The 27,703-nt window shown below is 41.5% G+C and overlaps 1 protein-coding gene across 5 annotated transcripts in view; it reads left to right on the top strand.

The window, feature by feature from the left end:
* Positions 1 to 27,703, top strand: part of LOC124716908 (serine/arginine repetitive matrix protein 2-like) — a 182,455-nt gene that overhangs the window by 99,259 nt on the left and 55,493 nt on the right. For all 5 annotated transcript variants that reach the window (XM_047243473.1, XM_047243474.1, XM_047243470.1 and 2 more), the window contains one exon: positions 17,923 to 18,216. In XM_047243473.1, the coding sequence (XP_047099429.1) occupies positions 17,923 to 18,216 (294 nt within the window). The remainder of the gene's footprint in view (positions 1 to 17,922; positions 18,217 to 27,703) is intronic.

Raw genomic sequence — 27,703 nt, 5'->3', positions numbered from 1 at the left:
ACCCTGATCAGAACACAATGGAGCATCCCTAGGATGAGTTATAAAGTCAACTTTGCTGAAGACCTCAGTGTCTGACATTACTGCCTCTTTGGATTTCGGGCCATTTCACTAGAGAGGCAGAAACTTGACCCCCCCGCCCCATTCCATTCCCTTTCATGATTCCAGGTGCAGGTATGCAGATCCACATCAAATCTCTCTTTGCCCTAAAGTGGAATGTCTTCTGGTGCGCTATTACTCTCAGCAATAAACTCTGCACAATCAAAGAGATTACTGCAGTTCCACACTCTTCCTTCTGCTCCTTTCAGGAGGAGTTCACTGTCTTATGCCACCCACCCGTTGGTAGTACCAGGCTCACCTATCGTTTTTCCTTGCGTAATGAGACACCCTCACGTTGTGACTGTGGAGCCAAATGACGGTATCCCATACATTGGTGGAATGTCCCCTTCTTTTGTCTCTTTGTACTAAGTATTGCCTTCCAGATTCTTCGTCTTTAATATTAGCAGACAATTCATGGATGGTTGAGCTGGTCCTCAGTTTCGTGCGTGAAAGTTGTTTTTATTTTCAGATACGAGACTTTGCTTACTCCTGGAGCAGGAGTAGTGTGGTTGTGGTCTCTCTTCCAGTTTTCTTAGTCTGGGACCCGTGACCATTCCCCCATGCAAAGACTGCTCTTTTATCCCTGATAGTCCAGTTTTTAGATTTGGTCTACCCTTTCATGCTTCTGTTGTGTGTGTTTTAACTTGCTCATTTTATAGATTTACCCCTCTGACTGCATCCGCCCACTTTTAGCAGACCCTTCTCTTCCACAAGTAACTTTGGAATCGTGGGACTGATGACCTTGCTGTTTAGTCCCATAACCCCTCTGCCAGTCAGTCAGATTTCAGCCCTTGAAAGACAATGGGCTGTTATTCCTCAAACATTTAGCCATCTCTCTGAAAGGGTTCCCAGCACAGTTCAAGCCATCATAAAGGAAAAGTGTGGACACACCCAATGTTAATGTCAGCTAATAGGTGTGTGAATACTTTTTGATCAGATTGCATGTACTGAGTTCTGTTTGCTAGGAAGTCCTCAGAGAAATTTTGTATCTGCTCAGACATTCCATGTGTATGTTTTGTTTACTACTCTGCGTGATATGCTTGTCAGACATAGTACCTGTTATGTCAACACTTTATTGCATTGAATAGAACAAAAAAAGTACCAGGTTGTTATAATTAAACTGTTTCAATTGCTGCAGAAAAGGCTGTATGCATCGCAGGACACTGAAACATCAAGAATATGAATTAATTGGTGCGCTTGTCGAGTATGCTGAAAAAATTAATAGTCCCACTTTCTGCGAGCAGGCGAAAATATGGCGCCCGAAGTAGTCAGATGTGAAATGTTTCCTGTTTTGACGTCAGTATGCTGTTTGTTGCTTGGCAGTGTTTGTTGATTTCTTTTATGAGGTAAAGGGTTAAGGAGGTTGAAATTTTCTTCGCAAGATGCAATGGTTATTGAGTAGAAAGACCATGCATGGCTGGTAAAGTTGTTTTGTCAGCAATATCAGTACTGCATTGCAGGAAAATCAGCAACAGAAAGAACTGCGAAGAGGCATCACATCAATAACTGGGCTAACAAATATGATTGAAAAATTTGAAGAAACATGTCAATTAGGTGATGCAGCAGGGAGAGGGGGGTGGCCTATTCCCATGGTAGTTGTTTAAGAAGTTGCTGTAGCAATAGCGCACTATACAACATTTGCCTCAAATTCTGCAGTCAGTGCTCGAGCTGTGTCATGGGAATTCTCTTTCCAATGGTTAACAGTAAAAGATTTTGTACTTCATTTTATGTTGGTATCTCTACCAGATGCAGCCTGTACATGAAATGAAGCCTCAAGATAGGCTACAGCTCCATGACTCTGCCCTTCATTTGTTGGCACTTAAGGAAATGAATGACATGTGGCCGGGGAATATTCTGTGGGCAGACAAGGCACATTGTACTCTGCACGGCACAGTAAAGACACAGAACTACCACTTATGTGGCTGTGTGTTGTGGTTCAGAAGCTTCTTCAATCTCCATCTGTTTGTTTTTGAGGAGATGACACCTTGTGGGCATCTTAGGTGCACAGCAACATCTGCATGTTATAACATTCTCCTTGTGCAACATGTGATTCCATTTTTGCAAGAAGGCAGTTGTGTCCACACCACTATCTTCCTGCAAGATGACGTGACACCAAATGTTGCTTGCCAGGTGGAAGATTTGCTTTGCGAACCATCAGTAATTTCCACATCATCTCTAGGCAATTTCAAACTCTGTGGCCTTCCAGATCCCCCGACTTAAATCCATGTGATGTCTGGTTGTGGGTATATTTGAAGATTGTGTATCAGGATGCATCCGGACTTTTCTTGATCTGAAGGATAGCGTAAAACAACATATTGCTCCTACTACACCAGATACGTTGCTAGCAACTGTTGACCATGCCGTATAATGGCTGCAACCTGTTGCTGAGGTCAGCATACGATCACTGGTATCTGGAGATTGTTTTTTAACAATGCGGTCCTTGCATGCATCATTTGCAGACTCAATTGAAGATTGATGCGTGAAGGCATCACATTGTTAAAAAGAAGTCTATGGATACCAGTTACTGTATGCTAGCCCCTATTTCGGCTGTAGATTGGTTTGGATTCTTCCTACAGTCACTCAGGGAGCCTGAAGACGGTGTAGTGAAACACCGAAATCAGTTGCAAAAATAAAATAAAATTGGAAATACAGACGGCTGAAGGTGCATTTGATTTGTCATTTTATAATGAACACATGTTGTAACTTGTGACTCCTAATACAGGGTGTAAATGCTCTAGGACAAACGGGGAATCCGGGGAAAAAACGTGAATTTTTTCATCCAGGAGAAAACCTGGAAAACTTGGGAATTTTTCGTTGTTTTAGTTTCCATTTAAATTTTTTGTAATTTTGACTGGCAAGAACAGATACTCTAACAAAGAAGTTTAGTTTATCCTGCTACTGCAGAGTAATGCTACAGCAATAAAACATAAACGAGAGAAAAACACCAACATAAAACTTAAGTTGCAAAAGAAATTCGCCATTTACAACGAAACAGAGTGCATGCGAAAGTGTCTGCTTATAGCAAATTGCGTCAAAGGCTTTACGATGAAGACTATGCAATATTTCATAACAAAAAGCTGCTTTTGAGGAGTGTGATGTCACAACTCTTTACATTTGGTTAATTTGAGAAGTTACTAACAGGCTCATGTACATGCGCAGTTAACTTGGGTGTGAGCAGTGCCTTCTCCCAGTTCATGGCTGTTAGCTGTATAAGCAGTAGCAGCAAGGAGCCAGATGCTGTCCGAAAAAAATTTTCTGATGCACCATAACAGCCATATTCACACCACAGAGCAGTCTTGAGTTGTTGTGGGAAGAGGGTTACTCTCAGTGAGATCTGTAGCTAAGAACCAACTGGGGTTTCCACTAAACTGAGTTGCAAGTTTGGGTGAACAGAGGTCAGATCAAGTTAAACTGAATTGCGACTAAAAACCTGACAGAACATTCAATGCTGTTCTCTCTTTCATGTCTGCACAGATTACGATTCAGTTCAGTTAACCAAACCAAGCTTCGCGGATCAAGAATTGCATCCTGTGTAGTATTCATCACATTCGTGACTACATACAATCACCAACTGGGAAGTCGGCGATTATATGTAGTCACGTGTGTGTTGGATACTACATGGGGCACAATTTTTGATCTTGTGGCTTGATATTTCGAAGATAAACTTCTGAAAAACCTGAAACATGCTGTATAGATTTTGACGGTTACTGGGCGATTGTAAGATATTCAAATGGCTATTTATGATTCTGATTGCATACCACACTAAAGGCCTTAATATTCGGTCTTTTGGTTTGAAACTTTGAAAATATACGTGTGAAACATCTAAAATTGCAGTATAAATTTTGATAACCATTGGCCGATTGTAAGGTAGCCAAAAGCCTATTCACGAGTGTGATTTCATACCTTGCTACATGCCACAATTTTGAATCTTTTGTTTTGAAATTTGAAAAATAGGCTTGTGAATCATCCAAAATTTGCTGTAGAGTTTTTGACAACTATCAGACGATCATAAGGTAGTGAAATTCCTGTTCGTGAAGATGACTGCGTAATGCACTACAAGCACCAATTTCAAGCCTTTTGCAGGATTGCCACTGGTTCTGGAAATTAGGAAATTTCAAACACGCCAGGAAAACCAGGGAAAAATCAGCGAAATTTGGAAAAAAAAGAAACACTGGAAAAATCTCATTTTTGTCTTAGTAGTAGATGAGGCTTTTTTAAAAGTGAGGTGTCATGCGTCATCACTGGCTAGGTGCAGCTGAGTATGTGTACCACTTCCCTCCACCCTCATTAGTATTGCTTCTCCCCTTCCTACCATTTCCCTTGGCTTGCAGTCAGTGCTGCCACCACTTCTGGCCATTAGCCTATCAGCTGCTGATTAGAGGCGTGAGGAGTGGCTTGTTTGGATCTGATTCTCAGAGACAGTAAACACAGTGGCAGGAGTTGGTGGTCATGAGTTCATGAGTAGTGTCTGAGTGATTGTGTGAATGTGTGTGTGTTCTTGTTTTCTTACAAATCATATCGCTGAAATTTTAGGTACAAGAATGTGATTGTCTTTTCTATCTGCTAGTCTGCAGCTCAGCAGTCATCTTTACGGTGAATTGCTACCTATCCTCATTATTATTGATGCTCAGAGTATTTGAACAAGTTGTCTGTTGCATGGCTTCATCACCATGGTCTCATTTCATGAGCATGCTGTCTGTGGCTCATGAAGAGGTGGCCACATAAGTGGACTTATGCGATGGGCTAAAACCGCAAGCCGGCAAGCCGTTTCTGCTGGTATCTGTAATGGATTGGGCCTGCCGATCTGAAGCCATTTGCTTCCCAATAATGTGCAGGCCCTGCTCGTCGGATCTGGTCTCACTAATCTGCCAGCAGGTCAGGTCTGTTTGTGTGTGACATAATACAGTGGAGTTTTTCCATAGACCCAGGACTGTGGTGGTCCTTAGCAGGCTAGAGGCCATCAGCGATGGATTTCAGGAATTGCGACTGTCTCACCACAGGTACATTGTACAGTGTGGTGTTTTATAGACATTTTATTTGTTCTAGTACATTTTGGCACTTAAAAATAGTTTATATGTTAGAAAGTATGGAAAATTGTCATTCGCAGGCAGTTTGTACATTATGTACTACATATTTCTTAAGAGAAAAATCACAACAAAACTGTAAAATAGTACATATAATACGGTGGGTAATAACTGACAATAACAAATGTTGTAGAACCAACATTTTATTGGCGGTCACCTACGGTGTTGGTTTACAGAATTCTTCCTCACTTTATAAACTTCTTTCAAGAGACCTACTTTTTGCTGAGGTTATTTCTGAAATCAGTGAAGGTATCTTAAATCTGTCTTGTGACTCCAGGAAAAGGCATATTTTTGCCACCAGATGTGCTTCGTTTTATTGAAGTAAAATAACGTCAGTGGTCTCGGTGAAACATGTATACCATTGGGCGTGCTTTATCCATCTAAAAATAGTTCATTACAAAAGATGTTAATGTTAGTACTTCAGATTTTTGGTCACATCAGAAAATGCCATAGGCTTGCAAGGTTTTTTTTTATGTATTGCACTATTGTTCCTTGTACCATAGCTGCAAAGATAGATTGTCGACTTAGGACATAACTTACCCTTGAGATCTCAAAATTTGTCAGGGCAAGGGCCGGTGTGGCCGTGCGGTTCTAGGCGCTTCAGTCTGGAACCGCGTGACTGCTACGGTCGAAGGTTCGAATCCTGCCTCGGGCATGGATGTGTGTGATGTCCTTAGGTTAGCTGGGTTTAAGTAGTTCTAAGTTCTAGGGGACTGATGACCACAGATGTTAAGTCCCATAGTGCTCAGAGCCATTTTTTGAACCTGCTTTTTACATGATATTTTGAAGATGATGATACACCCGGAATGTTCTGTGATGGTCTGTCGGTGAGCTGATGATTTTAAGGTAGTCAAATGCCTTGTGACAAGCATTAATGGCTACTACACTGTATATGGAAACTTGAAAATACATTCATGAGACATTTTGAATTTGCTGTAAGATTTGGACAGTGATCAGACGATATTAAGGTAGCCAAATATCACAACTCGAACATAAATAAAGTTACCTCTTCCTCATTGTTTTTCTCAGTCACTTTGCGCTCAAAAATTTTAAGCCATGACACTAATGTTCTATCTTGACCCAATTCTAAATAACACTTATCAAACACTTCACAAATTTTAATCAAACAAAATAAATCTTAATAAGCTTCTGCACTTTTAAAAGTTAGTGTGAGTGATGTCCGTTCTGTAGGTATAGACTCAACTAAGATCAGTTTGGGGTTCGGTCGATGGGACGGCTGTAAACTTCTACCTTGCACGAAACTATCATCAATGGTGGTGGCTGCTGTGTGCCGCATGAACACATCTCAAGTTGGTAACACACTAGTCCAGTCAGAGCAGCTGGTAGTGGTGGCTGAGTGTGCATGAGGTGTGCTTGCTTGTGTGAATTATGTATGTTTTCTTTGCTGTGGAAGGCTTTGGCCGATAGTTGCATGTGTAACAGTCTTTTTCTTGTGCCTGTCTGCAACTCAGTGTGTCATCTTTACAGTGAGTAGCAATCTGTCCTATTCCTTATATTGTTGTTAACAATCTATCTCGAGTTGATTTGAAATCCCCTCAACCCGAGTTAACCTGGTTTGGTAACTCAAGTTGACACATCTCTAGTGACCCACATTTATGTTTTGTGATTTTGCAGTTTTCTCTTTGTTTACACATCAAATGAAAATAAAATTGATTTCTGTGGCTAGGATCTATAAAATTAATTAAAACACATTCACATAATTACAGAAGACAAAAATATGTTATAGTTCCAGTTTTCTGATTTTTATTTTATTTCCACATTATTGGTAGTCAAGCAGTAATCGCCTTGCACATTTATGAAGTTGTTTTTGTCAATTTGCTAAAGAAATGTGGCATTTACTAATCTTTTCCGCAGAGGCAGATAATTTATTTGAAACGAAATGTTTCATTCCACACTGTTAGCTAGTTTTAACTGTTCACTGAATTTCAAGTGCATGTTTTCATCTTTTGGCATGTATGGCATTACACCTTAATAAAGAACCAAACTTGAGATAATTCAGTACGGGTACTCAAAGAAACTTTGCATTCTGCAAACCACACTGAAAAGCCTATTAGCAGGTTGGGGCCTACGTCATTGTGAATCGGGAATGTGCACTTTAAGCTGAATTATGCATTGTAGTGTGGTTTATGAAATTCCAATGCATTTGGAATATGCTCTAATGTCTTGCTTCTTTTATGACAATGTAAGATCTCATAATAATATTAGAGAAGGAAAGTTGCTGCTCGCCACGTAGTGGAGGTGCTGAGTCGCGGATAGGCACAACAAAAAAGACTGTCGCAAATGTAGCTTTTGGCCATTAAGGTCTTTGTCAACAACACACACAAACACTACTCGCACACACGACTGCAGTCTCAGGCAACTGAAACCACACTGTGAGCAGCAGCACCATTGCATGATGGGAGTGTCGACTGAGTGGGGGTTAGGAGGCGGCTGGGGCAGGAAGGGGGAGGATAATATGGTGGGGGTGGTGGACAGTGACGTGCTGCAGTTTAGGTGGCGGGCAGGGGAGAGGTGGGGAGGGGGTGGGGGAGAAGTAGCGGAAAAGGAGAGAAATAAAAAGACTGTGTGTGGTGGTGAAATGACGGCTGTGTAGTGCTGGAATGGGAACAGGGAGGGGGCTGGATGGGTGACGGCAGTGACTAATGAAGGTTGACGCCAGGAGGGTTACGGGAACGTAGGATGCATTGCAGGGAAAGTTCCCACCTGCACAATTCAGAAAAATTGGTGCTGGTGGTGGGGATCCATATGGCACAGGCTGTGAAGCAGTCATTGAAATGAAGGATATCCTGTTTGGCAGCAGGTTCAGCAACAGGGTGGTCCACTTATTTCTTGGCCATAGTTTGTCGGTGGCCATTCGTGCGGACAGACAGCTTGTTGGTTGTCATGCCCACATAGAATGCAGCACAGTGGTTGCAGCTTAGCTTGTAAATCACATGACTGGTTTCACAGGTAGCCGTGCCTTTGACAGGATAGGTGATGTTCGTGACTGGACTGAAGTAGGTGGTGGCAGGAGGATGTATGGGACAGGTCTTGCATCAAGGTCTCTTACAGCGATATGAGTCATGAGTTAAGGGACCGGGAGCAGGGGTTGTGTTAGGATGGACAAGTATATTGTGTAGGTTCAGTGGATGGCAGAATACCACTGTAGGAGGGGTGGGAAGGATAGTGGGCAGTACATTTCTCATTTCAGAGCATGACGAAAGGTAATCGAAACCCTGGCTTAGAATGTAATTCAATTGCTCCAGTCCCGGGTGATACTGAGGTACGAGGGGAATGCTCCTGTGTGGCTGGGCAATGGGAGACTGGAAAGATAAGGCACAGGAGTTTTTTTTTTTTTTTTGTTGTACATGGTTTGGGAGGATTGGTATATTCCGAGAGGGACTGCTCGTCACTGCAGATGCGATGACCAAGGGTGGCTAGGCTGTACGGAAGGGGCTTCTTAGTATGGAATGGGTGGCAGCTGTCGGAGTCTAGGTATTGCTGGTGGTTAGTTGGTTTAATATGGATGGAGATACTGATGTAGCAATCTTTGAGGCAGAGGTCAACATCTAGGAAGGTGGCTAGTTGGGTTGAGTAGGACCAGGTGAAGCAAATGGGGGAGAAGTTGTTGAGGTTCTGGAGGAATTTGGATAGGGTGTCCTCACCTTCAATCCAGATATCAAAGATGTCATGAATGAATCTGAACCAGGTGAGGGGTTTAGGATTCTGAGTGTTTAGGGAGGATTCCTCTAAATGACCCATGAAAAGGTTGGCTTAGGATGGTGCCGTAGCTGTACCCCGGATTTGTTTGTAGGTAATGCCTGCAAAGGAGAAGTAATTGTGGGTGAGGATATAGTTGGTCATGGTGACTATGATGAAGGCTGTTGGTTTGGAATCCATAGGGCATTGGGAAATTTAAGTGTTCAATAGCAGTAAAGCCATGGGCATTAGGAATGTTAGCGTACAGGGAGGTGGCATCAACAGTGATGAGCAGGGCACCATGTGGTAAAGGTTCATGCTTTCGGAAGCATGTAGAAGGTAGGAGTGCGGGGTATGGTAGGGGTGAGTAGAGAGATGGACTCCGGGAAGAGGTTATGGGATAGGCCTGCTGGATTACTGGAATGGGGTCACTGTGGCAAGGTTTGTAGGTGGAAGTATCTGACAGCTGGTGGGGTCCTTCTGCCAGTTAATCCTTGTGATTCAAAGCAACAGTGGTGGAGCCTTTGTCCACAGGTAGGTTTATACGGTCAGGATCAGTTTTTATATGGTAGACTGAGGTTCTTTCTGCAGATGTAAGGTTAGTTTGTATGTCGAGGGATTTGGGGAGTGATGGTGAAGCAAGGTTTGAAGTTCAGAATGTCTGGAAAATTAACAGGGGATGATTTGGGGGCAATGGGGGTGGATCATGGTTGGATGGAGGAGTGAACTGAGTTAGGCAAAGTTCAGTCTTGGTATTTGGTTGAGTCTGATTGGTAGGGTTGGTGGCGAAAAAGTGTTTCCGCTTACGGACTGGGAGAAGGAGAGAAGGTCTTTAACAAGTCCTGCCTGATTGAATTTGGGAGTGGGGCAAAAGGAAAGGACTGATATTTCAGTGGTACTAAGGAAAGGTTCATGACTGTGTCGTGGGTCTGTTTAGGTTCTGGATTCTGTGTGGCAGTGTGGGGGAGGGGGGGGGGGTTGGAGGGGGGGGGTAAGTATAGTAGGTCTGCAAGACAGGGTTTGTCAGCTATGAGGGGACGTGGGGCAGATCTGGATGTTGTTGTAGAGGTGGTGGACAGTGGTACTGCAAGGCAGGAGTGGAAAGTGAGCAAGATTCAGAGCTTTTTGGGGTGGATTGTGCATGTTGCTAAAGTTCCTGCAGGGCAAGAGTTTCAATGTGTATTATGGGTTCCAGGAATTTGGGACTGCATAGCAGGAGAATTTTGTGGATGGAGAGAAGGTACTGCAAGGAGGTTTGGGCTTGGTTGATATGGTTTTGCAGGACTATGTTGGTAGGGGCTAAGGACTGACTGAATGTGAATAGGTGGAGATCATTGTGGATGGAAGGGTGGCAGAGGGGCAATTTAATGGTAAGGCCATTAGGGGGGGATTCTGTGAGCCAGCAACAATGCAGGAACAGTATGTGGGACTGGGATCTGGCTAGGGATAAGGAAACTTTTCTGTATTGTGCAGATGGAAGGAGCAAGAATCTATGGTGGTGGAAAAAAAGGCAAAAAATTACATAAATAATGTAGTGTTATGTCCGAATAGCTATGCAGAAATACTCTCAAATACGTTTGAAAAATCACAAAAAGGACTAAATGGATGCAAAAGGGGGAAAACAGGATTAAATACAGGGGAGACGACAATAGCGAAAGGCAAGAACTCACTAAAATTGGCGAGAAGTCACAAGGATCAAAGTAGAGAGTAACTAGTGAAAATATATATATTACTGTGGGTGTAGGCCTGAGGGTGGATAAGGGTGAAGAAAGGGGACGGAGATGTGACTGGATGCGATGGAATTTGTGGATCTGAACTGGGATAGAATGGAGAAAGTGTGTGGCGAGGGGGGGGGGGGGGTTTGAGGATGGGTTTGTGGTTGAGATAAAAGATCGTGTGGCACCAGACAGGTGCAGGAGTTAACAAGCAAAAATACGAGAAATGACGCAGGGAGAGTAATCAGTTTCAAAGTATAGGATTAATAATATTGGTGGGTGCAATGTGGGACATAAGATGCTGCACCAATAATCAGTGTGGTATTTTAGCCGTCTGTTGTGCATGGCCGAGACGGTTGATACAGTGTGGCTCATAAGTAATGTGTGCAGTGTGGTTTTTTAGGCGACGAGAAATGCAGGAAAGAAGAAAGAGGACGACAGACATTGAGGATAGTGTACAAAAGGAAATAGTAACAAAGAAAAACAGCACTGGATTAGGATCAGTGAAAAGCCATCAGGCAAAAATCAAACAGTGGAAAATCGAGGAAGGAATGTAACAATATTAGAGAAGGAACGTAGCTACTCACCATACAGTCCAGATGCTGAGTGCTACTCACCATATAGTCCAGACGCTGAGTCGCAGATAGGCACAACAAAAAGATTCTCTCTTAAGATCTCTTAATGCTATATACGTACAAATACATGTAAATGTTCACTTGAAGATTAATATGCAGGCAAATATGGTCAGTAATATTGAATAAAAATTTTTGTTTCAGATATATTGCAAGCTTTATCAGAATTTTACATATCTGCCTTTCATGAAACATTAACATTTTTCGATCACAAGACATGTTTCAACACTTGTCTGATACCTCCTCTAGGCTTGACATTATTTCTTAATTTATATGTTTACATCTTAAATCTACAGAACACCACTCTTCAGTGAATTATAGGTTGACAGCACACCCATGTGGCTTTATATTTACTCTTGGAGTAGAATATGAAGTGGAGTGCCAATTAAACATTTTCTTGGCATGACAAGTAACCTTTATCATTTTTTATACAGTTTGAAAAAGTGATGCAAAACTTATTGTTCTTAGTTCTGATTTATACAAACCACTTTTTTTTAAAGAAGTTTGTATTCCTTCTTACTAGCTTTCTGCAGTCCTGTGTGGATGCTACACAACAGTATTGCAGAGTTCGAATAAAAAATAAATAAATAAACAGTGTTAAAATCACCACATGGCAAAATAATAGGAGGGTACTTTTGAGTTGTAGAGCCTATTTTTGAAATGAATATTATGCCAACATCTGCTTTCTTATTTTGCATTTCTTATCTGGATAGGATATTATAAAACCTTTGCTCCACGTGCACTAACTCCATGTGTCCCTTCTGAAAAACATGACACAGTGCTGCACATGGTCACGTGATGCCCCACTACACATGAAATTCCAGACAGAAATGCAACAAAAGGCATATGAGCAGAGCAAACACTAAGCATGATCGTCCTACGTTGTCATCACTGCACATGCACAGTAATGCTTGTTCTCTGTCACTCTCTGGCGGCTTCTCAAATGAGCCTTTTTTTAAACATTTTTGGAAGGTGACTATAAAATGCATATTTGAACCATCAGCTGCTTCTATCTTAAACCCAAAATATCTACTGGTTTCAGTCTTGGACCATTTTCGTGGTTAAAGGTTAAAATGGTTTAAGCCACCATATTACATTAGTCATTAGTAAAAATGTGTAGCGCATACCATTAATGTAAATACATGACACAGGACTTTAGAAGCAAACATGTGAATACTAAATGCGTGTGTGCATTTAGTATTCGTATGTTTGCTTGTAAAGTCCTATGTCATATATTTGCATTCCTGGCATGCACTACACATTTTGAGTAACGGCTAGTGTAATACAGTGGATTAAACCATTTGACCCTTATCTGCAAAGATGGTCTAATACTAAAACCACTAGATATTTTGGATTTAAAATTAACCTGTTTCTAACTTGTAGTGGGGAAAATATTACGAATGCTGGTTTGAAAAGCATTACTTTCAAAGTAAATTTCCTTTTGTGCAAGATGAATTATGTCATGTGTGAGAATGTGCAATAAATTTCTTAAATCACGGTGTGTTTTAGTCTCATTTAAAACTTAACATTTTGAGAATCATCCACATAGAAAAATTTCAGGCTCAGAAAACCAGACGTTTATGTGATTATTTAAAATTTTACTGGCACATTTGTGTGATGTAACTTGAAGTGTAACACATGCAAAAAAAGACCAGTATTATATGGGAAACCTTAGTTTTTCATGTAGCTGTATTATATGTATATTAATTTCAACCATTAACTTTTGCTGTTTGTATGTTGGCACTACCTAAGTAATGTTCTATTGGCTGACTACAGCATGTGTCCTATGCTCTGAAAATCTGCTTTCATCAGCTTGCGAGATCACCTGACACGAGCTGTGATTGGCTTACAAAAGTGTGTGTCAGTCGCGATATCAGTGCTTCGGAAACTAACGTGCTGTGTTTTGTGAAATTCGCCTTTACACATTCGTAATATGAAAATATGCAGTGTACATGAAGCTGTGCATCAAAGATCTTTGCAATATTTATTTATTTGGTTTGGGGGAGGGGGGGAGGGGGGGGTGTCATTTCCTAAAGTGCCAGGAAGTTATACACTGGTGTATAAAACCTTAATCATTCATGGGATTGATAGTTTTACAGTTCCGAGGGAAAGTATATTCTCATTTAACAGAAAAGTGTATTTTTAACTGGAAAAAATCTGAGAATCTTTTTTCCATTGTCTGTATACATACCCTGTATTAAATGTGCCAGAAGCACCACCATCATGTTTTTCATCGTTCCTCACCTTTTCCAGTGCACACACACTACATTCTGACTACTTACGGTGCCGTATTTTCACCTGCTGCCCGAAAGTGGGACTAATAATTTTTTTTAGTATACTCAGTGAGTGCACCGATTGATAACCATACCTTCGATGTTCCAGTGTCTTGCGAAGTATACAGCCCTTACTGTAAGTCTTGGAACACCATCAGTTTAATAAGTTCAGTATAACCACCCAGCATATTTGTCATTAAACGTATGTTTCATTTGTAACATGCATTGTGACAGATTAGTATGTCCATGTTTATTAAATTTACACCACTGTGCTATTTGCTATACTGTAAAGATCCACATACTCTGATTGCAGTGGTTGATCAGCAGTAATGTAATTTAACAGTAATGTGTCTTTCCATTTATTTGTGCACTGTATGCTACATTTATTTACATTTAGCATTAAATGTTGGCCTCCATACCAGGTGTCAAACCTCACCAGTATTACAGTATTTTACTAAAATTTATGGGGTTGGAACTACTCTATACAGGTTAACCCAAAATCTGACAAAATTTTGGAAGTTCTTCAGGGATATTTTGTAGGTATTTTGGGATAAAATACCTGTGGTCTCTAGTGCCTCATCACAGAGTAATTACATTTGATTTCTTTCCCCATTTATCTTGGTGTGTGTATTGCGCTGGAAATATCTGCACAATAGTGCAAATTTCGATGTTATGTGATGTGTGTCTTGTTTGAAGGCAGCCATTCACCAACTTTACTATTCATCCTCAAGCTTCCCTTCACCACTGCTCACTTTTATATTGCTACCGTATAAAGTGGCTATTGTGGAGAAACTCAGTCAACATGGTTGGGCCAATGGCAGTGGGTGTTGCGAGGCTATCATGTTAGTTGTTGCAGTTGACACCAGTCTGCTGGGTAGTGATGAAGCACACTTTCACCTGTCAGGCTACGCCTGTAAACAAAACTTTCATTAGACACGCAGCAACAGTCCTCGACAGATCCTACAGCGCCATATCCGTGGTGAATGTGTTGCAGTTCAGTGCGCTGTCGTCGATTTCGGAATTGTAGACCCGCCCATTTTTGAAGGAGAAGACACAACTGTGACCGTAACATTTCATTGTTACTGCTATGCAACTTCCTGCAGGTGACTATAGTTCAGTGCGCTGTCGTCGATTTTGGAATTGTAGACCCACCCATTTTTGAAGGAGAAGACACAACTGTGACCGTAACATTTCATTGTTACTGCTCTGCAACTTCCTGCAGGTGACTATAAGTGGCCTGTGCAATTGCAAAGAGACAGTACCACTGCACGCTCACAGCCAAGGCATCAACAAGCCTTTGCAGAAAAATGTTTCCAGGTGGCTGATTCTTTACGGTATGACCTTCAGTGGCCAGCCCATTCCCCCGATGTCGCCCCTTGTGATTTTCACCTCTTGGGATACCTCGAGGTGGATGTCATGTGTTTTAAGGTGGGAACACTGTACGATCTGAAAGCTCCGTCTGTCACGAAATTGAAGTGGCACCACAAGACGTAACTGGAAGGTTCACTGGAACTTCAGAGAGAGACTTCAGATACGCATAGAAAAAGACAGTCATAATTTGGATATCATTTTGATGATATCATTTTCGGAACTGAGCTTGTACGTGTATGTGACATATATGACAAAAACTACTCTGGCATTACATTTGTGAATGTTCGTATACACTGTTCTGTTTACTTACATTCAAAATTTGGAAATTATTTCTGCTACACCCTATATTGCTGAATAACCGCCAAGATTTTGTCTGCAGAGTTCAGTTTTACTCTGTATGCGACAGCATCTTTCACAAACAGCATTCTTGTGGAAGCTTTTAGTGAAAGAAAGTCCATAAACTGTGAGAAGGTCGCATCACGAAGAGATACACTAAACTGCACAGCAGATGTTCAGAAATGTATACTTGACAAACGGAGATAGTTCAGGGAGGGGTCACAAGTAGTTCGTATCTATCAGTTTTCTTTGTATGGGTTAGACGCTATAGGATAGGCTAAAGAAAATGTCCGAGATGTGCAATTTAACCATGTATTGCTTTTTTGTTTATTCGACTGGTAGTTGTACATCTCTCTAATAAAATAGAACCGTCCCCTCCCCCATATTGCAGTCATGTGTTTGTTCCTATAGCACTAGTGTGTGTCCTGTGATATATGAAAATATGTATAATTTTGAATATGTAATGTACAAGCATATTACCGTTGCTATAGTCGTGTGCATTTCAGGTGGCAGGTGAATGTGATAGTCGTGTGCATATCAGGAGGCAGGTGAATGCAATACTTGTGTGCACATAAGAAGGCGGGTGTTGGGGTGATGGGCAGCAACAAGCAGCAGTGCACCACATGACACTGCAGCCAAAAGCGTCATTCTGCTGTGCGTGCCTGTAGTTCACGCATCAGGGTGCGTGTAGGATGTTTAGCGTTTATTTTCGTGTTAGTTTAGGTATGTAGAGGTTACTGAGCCAGTATAATGTTCATTATGAGTGATATAAAGCAAACACGACAATATTAAGAAGTGGCAGCGATAGTTTTACCAGCGTATAAATCCTGTCAGCAGCCAGTAGGTGGTCATAGCGCTAACTTTGCAGACAACAGCTGGAGTGGGAGAAATGGAACAGACACACAGAGAGAGCACATGGCTACACCACAAAGTGTTCTCTCTCTCTCTCTCTTTCTCTCTCTGCACAGAGTGCATTGTGGTGCTTCCTTCTTCTGTGCACACCACTATAGTGAATAGTCATACTGGTTTTATAACAACCCTGACATTTGCACTCATGAGCAAAATAACAGTGGACACCCTTCAAATATAACATGTTCAGAGACTACATAAGTTTGCATAATGTGCCATAGCTGAACTTCTGCATGGAAAATTTTTATTCATTGTATCACATTTTATCGTCTCATGTGCAGCTGTGTTTAACTTCTTATTGGCTGTTACTTCACCGAATTCCTGTTGCTTTTCTCTGTTGAGATACTTCACAATAATCTAAGACCAAAATTGTACATTAGTACACAAAAAAAAAAAAAAAAAAAAGGCTGCAGGTGGTAATACATCATTCAAACAATATGTTGTTTGTTATAGTCTGTCGGTAAACTGAAGAGCGAGCGCGCGAGTCCCCACTCTGCCTACCCTGCTACGTCACAGGGCGCTTCTACAGGCTGTTCCACAACGTAGTACAGTCCCTGCCGCGGCGCGCGCTTTGAATCTGAGGCGACGCCGTGTACAGATACGTCCCGTCTGAGTTTATTTTTAGACAAATGCGTTAAGAGTATAAGGAACACAAAAGACGATAGCTTCTTCGAAACAAAACATTATAGAGTAAATAATATTAACATAAGAACGGAAATCAAGATTCTACTACAAACATAGAACCGAATGCCTATTCGTATGAATGTATGTTCCTCTATTCGTAAGACGAACCAGATATAGTGCAATCAGTCTGAAGAATGTAAGGCTTGCTCTTACTTTGTGTCTCTACTAAAAGGTAGAAGTTTTCTTTGAAAGGCTGCATTAAAACTTAACAATTCTTGCAACACGAAGAGTGTTTAAAAAGTAACCAGATAATTATAATTACGTGTGTTGTATTAGTTCGATTCGCACTGCTTTTTTTGTCATTGTCTTCGTAAACATGTCTGAAAATATTTCCAGGTAAATCCCATTTCACTCAATGTCTTGTGTAAAATATCTTTTTGCAACGAAAATGTATTTTTTGTTTCACGCCAGTGAGTAATTTCCGTAATGTGGGCATTATTTTTTTGGTTTATGTAAAAGTCCTCCATCATTTGTCGAATGACCGATTTTGCGAAACTGTCAATAACGATGGGTTTCCTCCCTAAATTATTAGTTTTCCTTCGCGGCGATTCCAGTAAACCATGCGCCTTGTTTTCGCGTTCCTTCCTTATGCGTCCTATTTTGGCGAGGCTGACGTTTATATAAACTGCAGCCCTTTGATTGGGACTGGTAATATTACCCAACAGTTCATTTTGTGTAACCTCCTTAACACAAGCTCTAATAACGTTAGAGACGATCGAACGCTCGTTCTGCGCAAATACCTCTTCCTCTTCGTATTCTGCACATTTTCTTGCGATGCAGGGCGATTACCCATCACTTCCGGATACTGAAGTATATCAGTGAGTACACAAAGTCAACTGACTGAGATTGGCAACTAAGATCCCACGAGCAGAAACGACGTATATCACTGCACGCCGAACTACACAGCAAGATAGGTAACGGGCAACTGATTTTGGGTTGCCCTGTAGGCCAGTGGCAGCGTTCTTCCGGGAAAGGCCACTTCCCCCACCAAAAGCGCTGCTCGCTCTTGAGTTTACAGACAGACTATACTGCTATGCCGAGCTCATTTGAGGTTGTAATTTACATGTATTACACAGTCAGTGACATTGTGTGAACCAGGTTTCTCCCTTCTTCTGATTTGCAGACAATGTACAGCGGAGGACAACCACTGTACCAGTCTGGGTTGCCTCCGTCGGTGCCCGTGCCGCCTCAGGCAGTCAACGTGCCGCCTCCGGCAGTCTCCGTGGTGCCTCCCCACCCTCATCCGCCAGGAGTGGTGAACAGCTACGCACCCCCAGGAATGCCGCATACGGGTGCTCCACACCACGGGCAACTTGTCGGATACCCTGTCCAGACTCCACAGCAGTACATGCCACCCACCAATCATTACTACGAGCAGCCGGCTAATCAGTGGCAGACACAGCCCTGGACACCACAGGTATGAAATGTGTGCAGCTTACTGTTGTAGGCTAAAAAAAAATCTGGCAGGTTGCTTGTAGTGTTCTGTTTCCATTTATTCTCTTCAGATTATGTCCCTTTTTAATACGTGGTTATATGGCAAGTGGCCATATGTACATCTCTGCCTGCTCATTGTCAACTGGCTTACCAACAACACAGACCGTTCCTATCTTTTATCATTAGTGGTGATGAGAAATGGTGTCTTCGTGCTAATATAAGGAAAAGATGGGAATGGTTGATCCTAAACAAAGCAGTAGCTCCCTGTACAAAGATGTACGGGCATCCACAAAAGGTAACGTTATGCACGTGGTGGAGCAGTGACAGTGTGGTGTACTGTGAATTGCTTCCCTGAGGTGTAACCATCACTGCTGACATTTATTGTTAACAACTGAGTTGTATTGCAAACGCAGTCCAAGAGCAACAATCGGCAAGGGTGCGTGAAGTGATGGTATTCGACAATGATGTTTGCCCGCATTCTGCTAGTCTAACAAAACAGCTGTACAGTAGTGGGGTTGGAACGTATTTCCGCACCTACCTTAGTCACGTAATCTTGCACCCTTCGATTTACACCTTTTCTGCCCTTTAATGAACAGCCTTCAAGGTGTTTCCATTTTGGATGAAAATGCGTGCCGAATATGCTTGACATGTTCTTCACCTCGTGACCAAGTGATTTCTACAGTCAAGGAATCAAAAGTACCCCAGCATTGGCAGACTGTTGTAATTAGTGAGTGAAGGAGAACACGTTAGTGCATTTTATATGTGATGCACTTTTTTCTTCTAAAACTTGTTTCCAAAATTCGAGTGCGTCTTTACTCGAAATTAATATAAAAATGTTTCGTGTTTGTTTTAAAATTCCTGCCAGTCTTGAAAATGGCCTTATATTTGATACTGCGGGAAACCCATCTGTATCTGGCAACACTGGATTCAACTGGCTGCAGCAGCAGTGCACCAGTGTGACGAACGTGAGTTGCGAAGATTCACAAGCTTGCTAACACTGTCTCCCTCTTGCCCCACCATCACAAACCCAGAATGCGACAGTGGTGCAATATTTTTGTTAGTAGCTGGTTTGGTAATGGAAAAAAATACGATATTTGTATGATGCGCGCTATAAATTGAAAGTAATAGTATTTGCCGAAGAATGCGGAAACAGAGCAGATGAGTAGCACTTCAGCCCTCCACCAAAAGAAAAAAAACATTCACAACAGGTGGCCTAGGAAAGAAGAACTGAAAAAATGAGCGTTACTAAATGTGCAAATAGAGGACTGACTGCAAAATTGCCAAAACTAGAAGATGACATATTAAAATGGATTGCAGGACACTGTAGAAATGGCATTAGAATGAACACAAAAATGATTCAAAACGCACTCTTGTTAGCTTGCTACAGTGTAACTTAACAAACTTTAAGGGTGGAGTTGGTTGGTGCTACAGGTTTATGAGGTGTCATGGACTTCAGCATTCGAACCAAAACCAAAATATCCCAGAAAATACCACAAGAGTATGAAGAGAAAATATTATCTTACCATTGCTTTATTATTCAGCATTGAAAGAAAACCAGTCTGGAACCAAACCAAATAGCAGATATGGATGAAACTCCTGTGACACTTGATGTGCCGAGTAACAGAACTGTTGCCATGAAAGGTGTTTGTTAAAATTGTTACTATAAAAACAAATGGTGATGAAACAAGGCACTACACTGTTATTTTCAAGTGCAAAACATTGCCAAAATCTTCTGAAATACCGCCAGGTGTTGTTTACGTACATGACAAATGTGGGATAGATAGGGCTGGTATGAAATTATGGATTAACAGTGTGTGGAAGAGAAGTTCTCTTCTTGTGCTAGATCAATTTAGTAGTCATTTGAAAAGTTCTTTGAAAGAGAAGTTGGGACTGGAAATACAGAGCTTGCTGTTATCTGGAAGGACTTACTTCACAATTGCAACCTCTTGATGCATCAAAAAGTAAACCATTTAATGTGTAAGTGATAGAGGAATGGAACAAATTGATAATGGATGAAACTCGATATGAATTAAAGCCGAAGGGAGCTTTAAAACGAACTACAATCATACAGTAGTGTCAGTGGATAAAATAGTTGTGGTCTAGAGTGAGAGAAGACATTATTGTTAAATCTTTCAAGAAGTGTTGCATAAGTAATTCTCTCGATGGCAGTGAAGACTGTCTCATATATGAAAAGGATCTCAGTGATGGTGAAGAGGAGGAGGAAGAAAAAGAAGAAGGAAGAAGAAGAAAGTTCAGATGACAATTTTCAGGGATTTTAAAATTCATTTTTGTATTATAAACTGAGAATTTTTTTTAGTCTGGCTTTGCAATCTAATAATAAAAATGGCAAAAATGTTATCTAAAAAATTGCTTGAAAATTAAGACGCACCTTACAGTTCGCAGCATCTTATGTCCATAAAATACGGTATTGGGGACTAAAGTCTTTATGTGTATCTGTTATATTTATTATAATAGAGGGAAACATTCCACGTGGGAAAAATATATCTAAAAACAAAGATGGTGTGACTTACCAAACAAAAGTGCTGGTAGGTTGATAGATACACAAACATACACACAAAATTCAAGCTTTCGCAACCAACGGTTGCTTCATCAGGAAAGAGGGAAGGAGAGGGAAAGACGAAAGGATGTGGGTTTTAAGGGAGAGGGTAAGGAGTCATTCCAATACCGGGAGCGGAAAGACTTACGTTAGGGGGAAAAAGGACAGGTATACATTCGCGCGCACACATGCCCCCCCCCCCCCCCCCCCCCCCCCCCCCCCCCCCCCCCCCCCACACACACACACACACACACACACACACACACACATACACAGTAGGTACTGGGAGATGAAGTAGCTTGCACAGGATAGAGTAGCGTGTAGAGCTGCATCAAACCAGTCTCAGGACTGAAGTCCACAACAAGAACAACAACAACATACACAGACACAAGCAGACATTTGTAAAGGCAAAGAGTTTGGGCAGAGATGTCAGTCGAGGCGGAAGTACAGAGGCAAAGATGTTGAATGACAGGTGAGGTATGAGCTGCGGCAACTTGAAATTAGCGGAGGTTGAGGCCTGGCGGATAACGAGAAGAGAGGATATACTGAAGGGCAAGTTCCCATCTCCAGAGTTCTGACAGGTTGGTGTTAGTGGGAGGTATCCAGATAACCCGGACAGTGTAACACTGTGCCAAGATGTGCTGGCCGTGCACCAAGGCATGTTTAGCCACAGGGTGATCCTCATTACCAACAAACACTGTCTGCCTGTGTCCATTCATGCGAATGGACAGTTTGTTGCTGGTCATTCCCACATAGAAAGCTTCACAGTGTAGGCAGGTCAGTTGGTAAATTGCATGGGTGCTTTCACACGTGGCTCTGCCTTAGATTGTGTACACCTTCCGGGCTACAGGACTGGAGTAGGTGGTGGTGGTGGTAGGGTGCATGGGACAGGTTTTACTCCGGGGGCAGTTACAAGGGCAGGAGCCAGAGGGTAGGGAAGGTGGTTTGGGGATTTCATAGGGATGAACCAAGAGGTTGCGAAGGTTAGGTGGACGGTGGAAGGACACTCTTGGTGGAGTGGGGAGGATTTCATGAAAGATGGATCTCATTTCAGGGCAGGATTTGAGGAAGTCGTATCCCTGCTGGAGAGCCACATTCAGAGTCTGATCCAGTCCCGGAAAGTATCCTGTCACAAGTGTGGCACTTTTGGGGTTCTTCTGTGGGAGGTTCTGGGTTTGAGGGAATGAGGAAGTGGCTATGGTTATTTGCTTCTGTACCAGGTCGGGAGGGTAGTTGCGGGATGCGAAAGCTGTTTTAAGGTTGTTGGTGTAATAGTTCAGGGATTCCGGACTGGAGCAGATTCGTTTTCCACGAAGACCTAGGCTGTAGGGAAGGGACCGTTTGATGTGGAATGGGTGGCAGCTTTGATAATGGAGGTACAGTTGCTTGTTGGTGGGTTTGATGTGGACGGACGTGTGAAACTGGCCATTGGACAGATGGAGGTCAACGTCAAGGAAAGTGGCATGGGATTTGGAGTAGGACCAGGTGAATCTGATGGAACCAAAGGAGTTGAGGTCGGAGAGGAAATTCTGGAGTTCTTCTTCACTGTGAGTCCAGATTGTGAAGATGTCATCAATAAATATTTTTTCCGTTGTGTAGGTAGTTATTTCACAAATTCAATAGATTATATAATGATGCTTTGTCATATCTTTTTATCCATTGACAGTCCAGAGATGACCACTGGCTAGTTGAAGTCTGTTATTATGTTGTGAAGTGATCATGTAACTGTGTTGTACAGATTATAAAAATACAGTAATATAATAAATTTATCACTTAATCAACATGTACAATATATCATTTTACTTTTTTCTGGACTGTCAGGGTTGGTCAGATTATTGAATATAGAAGGGAAAAACTTCCTGTAAAGACTAATTTATTGAAGTAGAAAAATATGCGTGACTCCGTGGAGTCAAAACAATTGCCACCTGTCTCTAACAAGGACTCCTGTGAGCATGAGGTCACAAAAGGTCAATGATGTTCACACCATTCGATAGCCCACATATTGTCCACCATGCAACCACAACATTGACTGCTAATGGTGACATGGGGCAGGACTGCGGGTATCCAGTGGTGAACATAGCAGGACGCTAGAGAGCGTAGTTGAACTGCTTAGTCGACCAGTAACTCACAACTGTGCTACAGTGTTAGTAGTTGTGATACAAACCAGAGCAGGGGCAATGATAAACAAAGTGAACCTTGCATTATATCTGCAACAACGGCTGCCGAAGTTTACATTTCATCAGAAAGGAATGCAAGGAATTTCGCAGAATGTGAAAGAACTGGCATATGAAACATAAATGTTTCTGCAAGATGAGTCAGTGGAATGTGTGGCATCGTATATGCTTGACTGTGCGGAGAATGTACATGAGGAGTACAGTGATGACAGTACGTGCTTAACGAGTGAAAGTGACATTGAAACAGGTATCGAGTGACATTGAAACACACATCGAACCATGTAGTTCATCATCCTTGTCTGACAGGGAGCCACAAATTCAGTCTCCAATGAAGTGTAGTAAAGGAAAATCTTTGTCAAAGGAGGAGGTACTAAATATAATTACGTACACATACACAGATCATCCACAGCATGGAAGGGGAAAAAAATTACAAAAACTGGTGTTTGCACCTTTCATAGAGGCTAGGTACAATTTACATAATGTGCCTGATAATGACCTATTAAGTTATGCACATCAAATTGCACACAGAATAGATTACGAGGAAAGCAGTGGATGGTTGCATGACTTCAGACAGTGTTGCAGAATTGAGTGACATAAGATAACAAAATTTCAAACAAAGTGTCAACTTGATAATGCACAGCAAACTGTGGAATCGGCCCAAAAATTTGTACATGAGATAAACAGACTTGTCCCATTGTTCAGCAAGGTATTTGTTTTCAACTACAACCAACTGCGATTTGAACCAGAAATGCATATGAAAGGAACCCTGGAAGTTAGAGAGTTGTATCAAGATCAACTAACATCAGTGCTGTAACGCATTTGTATACAATTATGCCGACTGTTAAGCTGGATGGTAAATTGGCTGTAAAATTACTTATTGTGCTGTAGGAAGGTGGAGGTGCTCTTCCCCCTATGATTCTTTATCATGTGCGTGATCTTGCAAGGGCAGTAAGAAATGTTTACGTCACAGCTAGCAAGAGTGGGAAAATTGTTGTAAGAGAACTAAAACTATGGAACGATCACTGCTTTTGCCAATAGCTGGTCAAAATAACTTACTTTTGATTGATTCATGGTGTGCATATAAAAATAATACTCCCTTCAAGCAAACTATCCCGCCTGAAAAGTTTGTGACATTGCAGTTCATACTACCTGAAAGCTCTGGATATTTGTTTTTTTTTCCACATCTGTAAAACATATTATCGCACCTTATGCAGCTACACTTTAAAGGGTAGCCAGTTTCATGAAGAGCTCCACAACAGACAGTTTCACATTTGGTTGTATGCCATCCCTTTCCATCAGTTCTCACTACCCCATTACACCAGTATGATTCTATATGCATTCTACCTAGCTGAACGTCTTGCATGGTTTCTAACTCTCAAGGAGTTCGCATTTGATCTTGGTGGTGTGAACCTGTCATGTGCCATTTGTGAACCTTTCATGTGCCATTTTTCATTTGGTTTTCATGATGCAAGTTAATAGTTTGTTTTGAACATTTCTTGAATGTCGTCGTTGCCTCCCAGACACTCATTTTCTGTTGCCCTCCTGATGCACATGATGAGTCATTAGCAGCTAATATTGTTCATATCTTAATTGCTAACACAACACTCGCAAATGATTCTTACTAAAGATTGAACTTGCGACCTTACACTCGAGGTTTCTTGTAAGATAAATTGCATATTATATATTTTCTCAATCACATGTTAAATTTCACATCAATCATTTCATACATTGTTAGTTTCCCTTTCTGCCAGTCACTTTGAGCATTTTTTTGTTCGACTCTCACTCAGATTTCACCAGATCCATTTTCAGTTTTGTAAAATAAATAAGTTTCTTCAGCAATTAGAACATTCAGTTCCATTTTTTTTTTTTTCTTCAAGTAACCAATGTTACATCACAATCTATCGGCAACATTATGTGCTGTTGCTTTTACCAATTTTAACACTGCATTGAACAACCAGTAAGGCCTATCTTTTGAATGAGAGATGATTGTTAACTTCATGTTTATGTCACCTTACAGAATTTTGTTTACAATGAACAATTATTTTTCTCATTTTATTTTTCCATTCCAATTGGATATCTCGATAAAGAGGCAGCAATCTTCTCTCTTACCATTGCACTCTCTCTGGGCTCTTAGTGTGTCTGATGCCTTCCGCACCATCTTGGTGTAATGTCATCCTCACTACAAGCTGGTCCCTCTCATGGCTATTCTCCCTTCTCCTCCCGGAGGCAGGGACTAATAATTTCAAATTGTAGGGTAATGTTATGTACGTCTTCTTATATACACTGAACAGACAAAACATTATGACCATTCCTCACCGCAACTTTGGATGCTGCTTAGCGGCATTGCAGACACCTAACACAGTAACAAAAGTATGTAAGCAGAGCAGACACAGACAGGTGGCCACCGTAGTGAAAAATCGGGCTGCAGATGTGAAAATCCATTGAGATAAGAGACTTTGACAAAGTGCAGATTATCATTACACAGAGCCTGTAAATGAGTATCTCGAAAATGGCAAAGCTGGTTGAATGTTCACATACCGCGGACGTTAGCATCTACGGAAAGAGGAAGGACAGTGAAACTACCACTAGGCACTAAATGCTTGGACATCCACGACTCTTCACAGAACATGGGGTTCAGAGCCTTGTCTGCTCTGCAAAGTAGGATGGATGATGATCTGTGGCATCTTTGCCAAAAGAGCACAATACTGGTGCACACACAAGTGTTTCAGTGCACACTGTTCATCATACATTGTTAAACACGAAACTTCACAGCAGACCACCCTTGTGTGTTCACATGTTAACCCAACGACATCATCAGTTAAGATTTCAGTGGGCACAAGGCAGTCCAATTCGCCCGTCGATTGATGGAAACATGTCAGCTCTTTGGGTGAATCACATTTTTGCTAAACTAGGCCGATGGTCATCTCAACAAAAAACGTCATTGAGGTGAACGGCAGCTCGAAATGTGCAGCACACCCAGGCCACAGGCCTGGTGGGAGCAGTATTATGCTATGAGATCCATTATCCTGCACTTGCGTGGGACGTGTGGTAGTAATTGAAGACATGCTGACAGCCGCGAACCACCTGCATCCCTTAATGCTTGATGTCTTCCCCAAAGGCAATGTCATCTTCCAGCTGTATAATTGTCCATGTCTCAGAGCCAGAACCATGCTACATGGTTTGAGGAGCATTATAGTGGACTCACATTAATGTCTCGGTGACCAGATGCGCGCCCACACACACACACACACACACACACACACACACACACACACACACACACTGTTACATTGACATTGGACCATGCCTTGTAACTGCTTCAGTTTCTTGTCAGGTAGTGTATTGTGCCTCAAGTACTGGCCAGTGAGTTTATCATAATTTGATCATTTTGTCCATTGAATTTTCAATTTGATACAATTTAATATTCTTTTAAGGTGTTTAGCTACACTTTGAGAGGCATTGTAGGTTATCATTAAAAGTATGTACAGCAAGATCCAGATTACTTGCGTTAATGTGGACCTGAGACTCCACTGATAATCAGAAAATATGGATAATTCAAAAGACAACTTTTTTCCACCAGAAACTGCTATTTACTATATTTTCAAACCATGTTTCTTATCTCAGTTCAAAGCCCACTGCATTAGTCGCGTATTACTACTCAGGAACTGACAACTTGCTTACAAAATTACCCTTAAATATAAAATATTTCATATCGCTTGATTCAGTAAACTTTTGGGAAATTGCGTCCAATTTTTTCTGTTTGTTTTTCATTGAACCTTTTACTGGTGATTGTTCTTTTACAGAGAGCCAAAAAATTGGTATAGTCAATCAAGTTGTGTCGTGCGTGCTCTTAATAGCAGATGAATGCATTTCAGTAGCACATATCATGTGATATTGGTAACATCGTCTTTCCTCTGTTTGTCTACCTAACACACTTTGTTTACTACATCCCTGTCACCTGTCTGCTCAAATTATAATTCACAGCCATTACTATTTAGTCACTTGCAGAGGTTTTCATGCTCTTGATGTATGACTGTATATACACGAGGTTATTTGATTGTTTTTGTTTCGATTCCACTGGTATCGGTTGCATTCCCCATCTTCAGCAGTCCTCCTGAAGATACACAGCAAAATGTACAGTAAGTAATAGTATATGCTGTGGAACTTGTTTACAGTGTTGCTTTGTGTTGCCCAGTACTTATGTATAATTTATTAGTGTGCCTTCACAGAATTTCTGTTGATGTTTTTGGCTACTTTATAAGGGGCATTCAAATAAAAATGAGACAGGTGATTAGTAAGTGACTTATTAATTCAAAAGTAATTGCAAAAACTTTTCGTATATTTATCCCAGTGTGAGACAAGATGGTCAGCTCCTTCATGGAAAAATGTTTGCAGTTGTCTACAAAACCATGATTGTACTCGCATGTGCATCTCTTCGTCTGAAACAAATTGAAATTTGGATGATATGGAGGATGTGTAAGGGCTTCCCATCCAAACTTCTGCAGTGTAGTTGAAACAGCCTTTGCAACATGTACGTCCACCCACATGTTGCCAAGATCGTTCAGAGCACACTGCAGAAGTTTCACTGGGAAGCCTTTACACATCCCACATGCTGCCAGGGTTGTTCAGTCTATGATATAGAAGCTTTGCTGGGAAATCATTACACATCCTCCATACACTCATGATCACCCCCAAGCAATTTCCATATTCTTGGCATCCCTGAAGAAAGACATTTGAGA

This window comes from Schistocerca piceifrons, chromosome 9, assembly GCF_021461385.2.
Source record: "Schistocerca piceifrons isolate TAMUIC-IGC-003096 chromosome 9, iqSchPice1.1, whole genome shotgun sequence".
Lineage (NCBI taxonomy): Eukaryota > Metazoa > Arthropoda > Insecta > Orthoptera > Acrididae > Schistocerca > Schistocerca piceifrons.
This window is presented reverse-complemented; position numbering and strand designations above follow the sequence as displayed.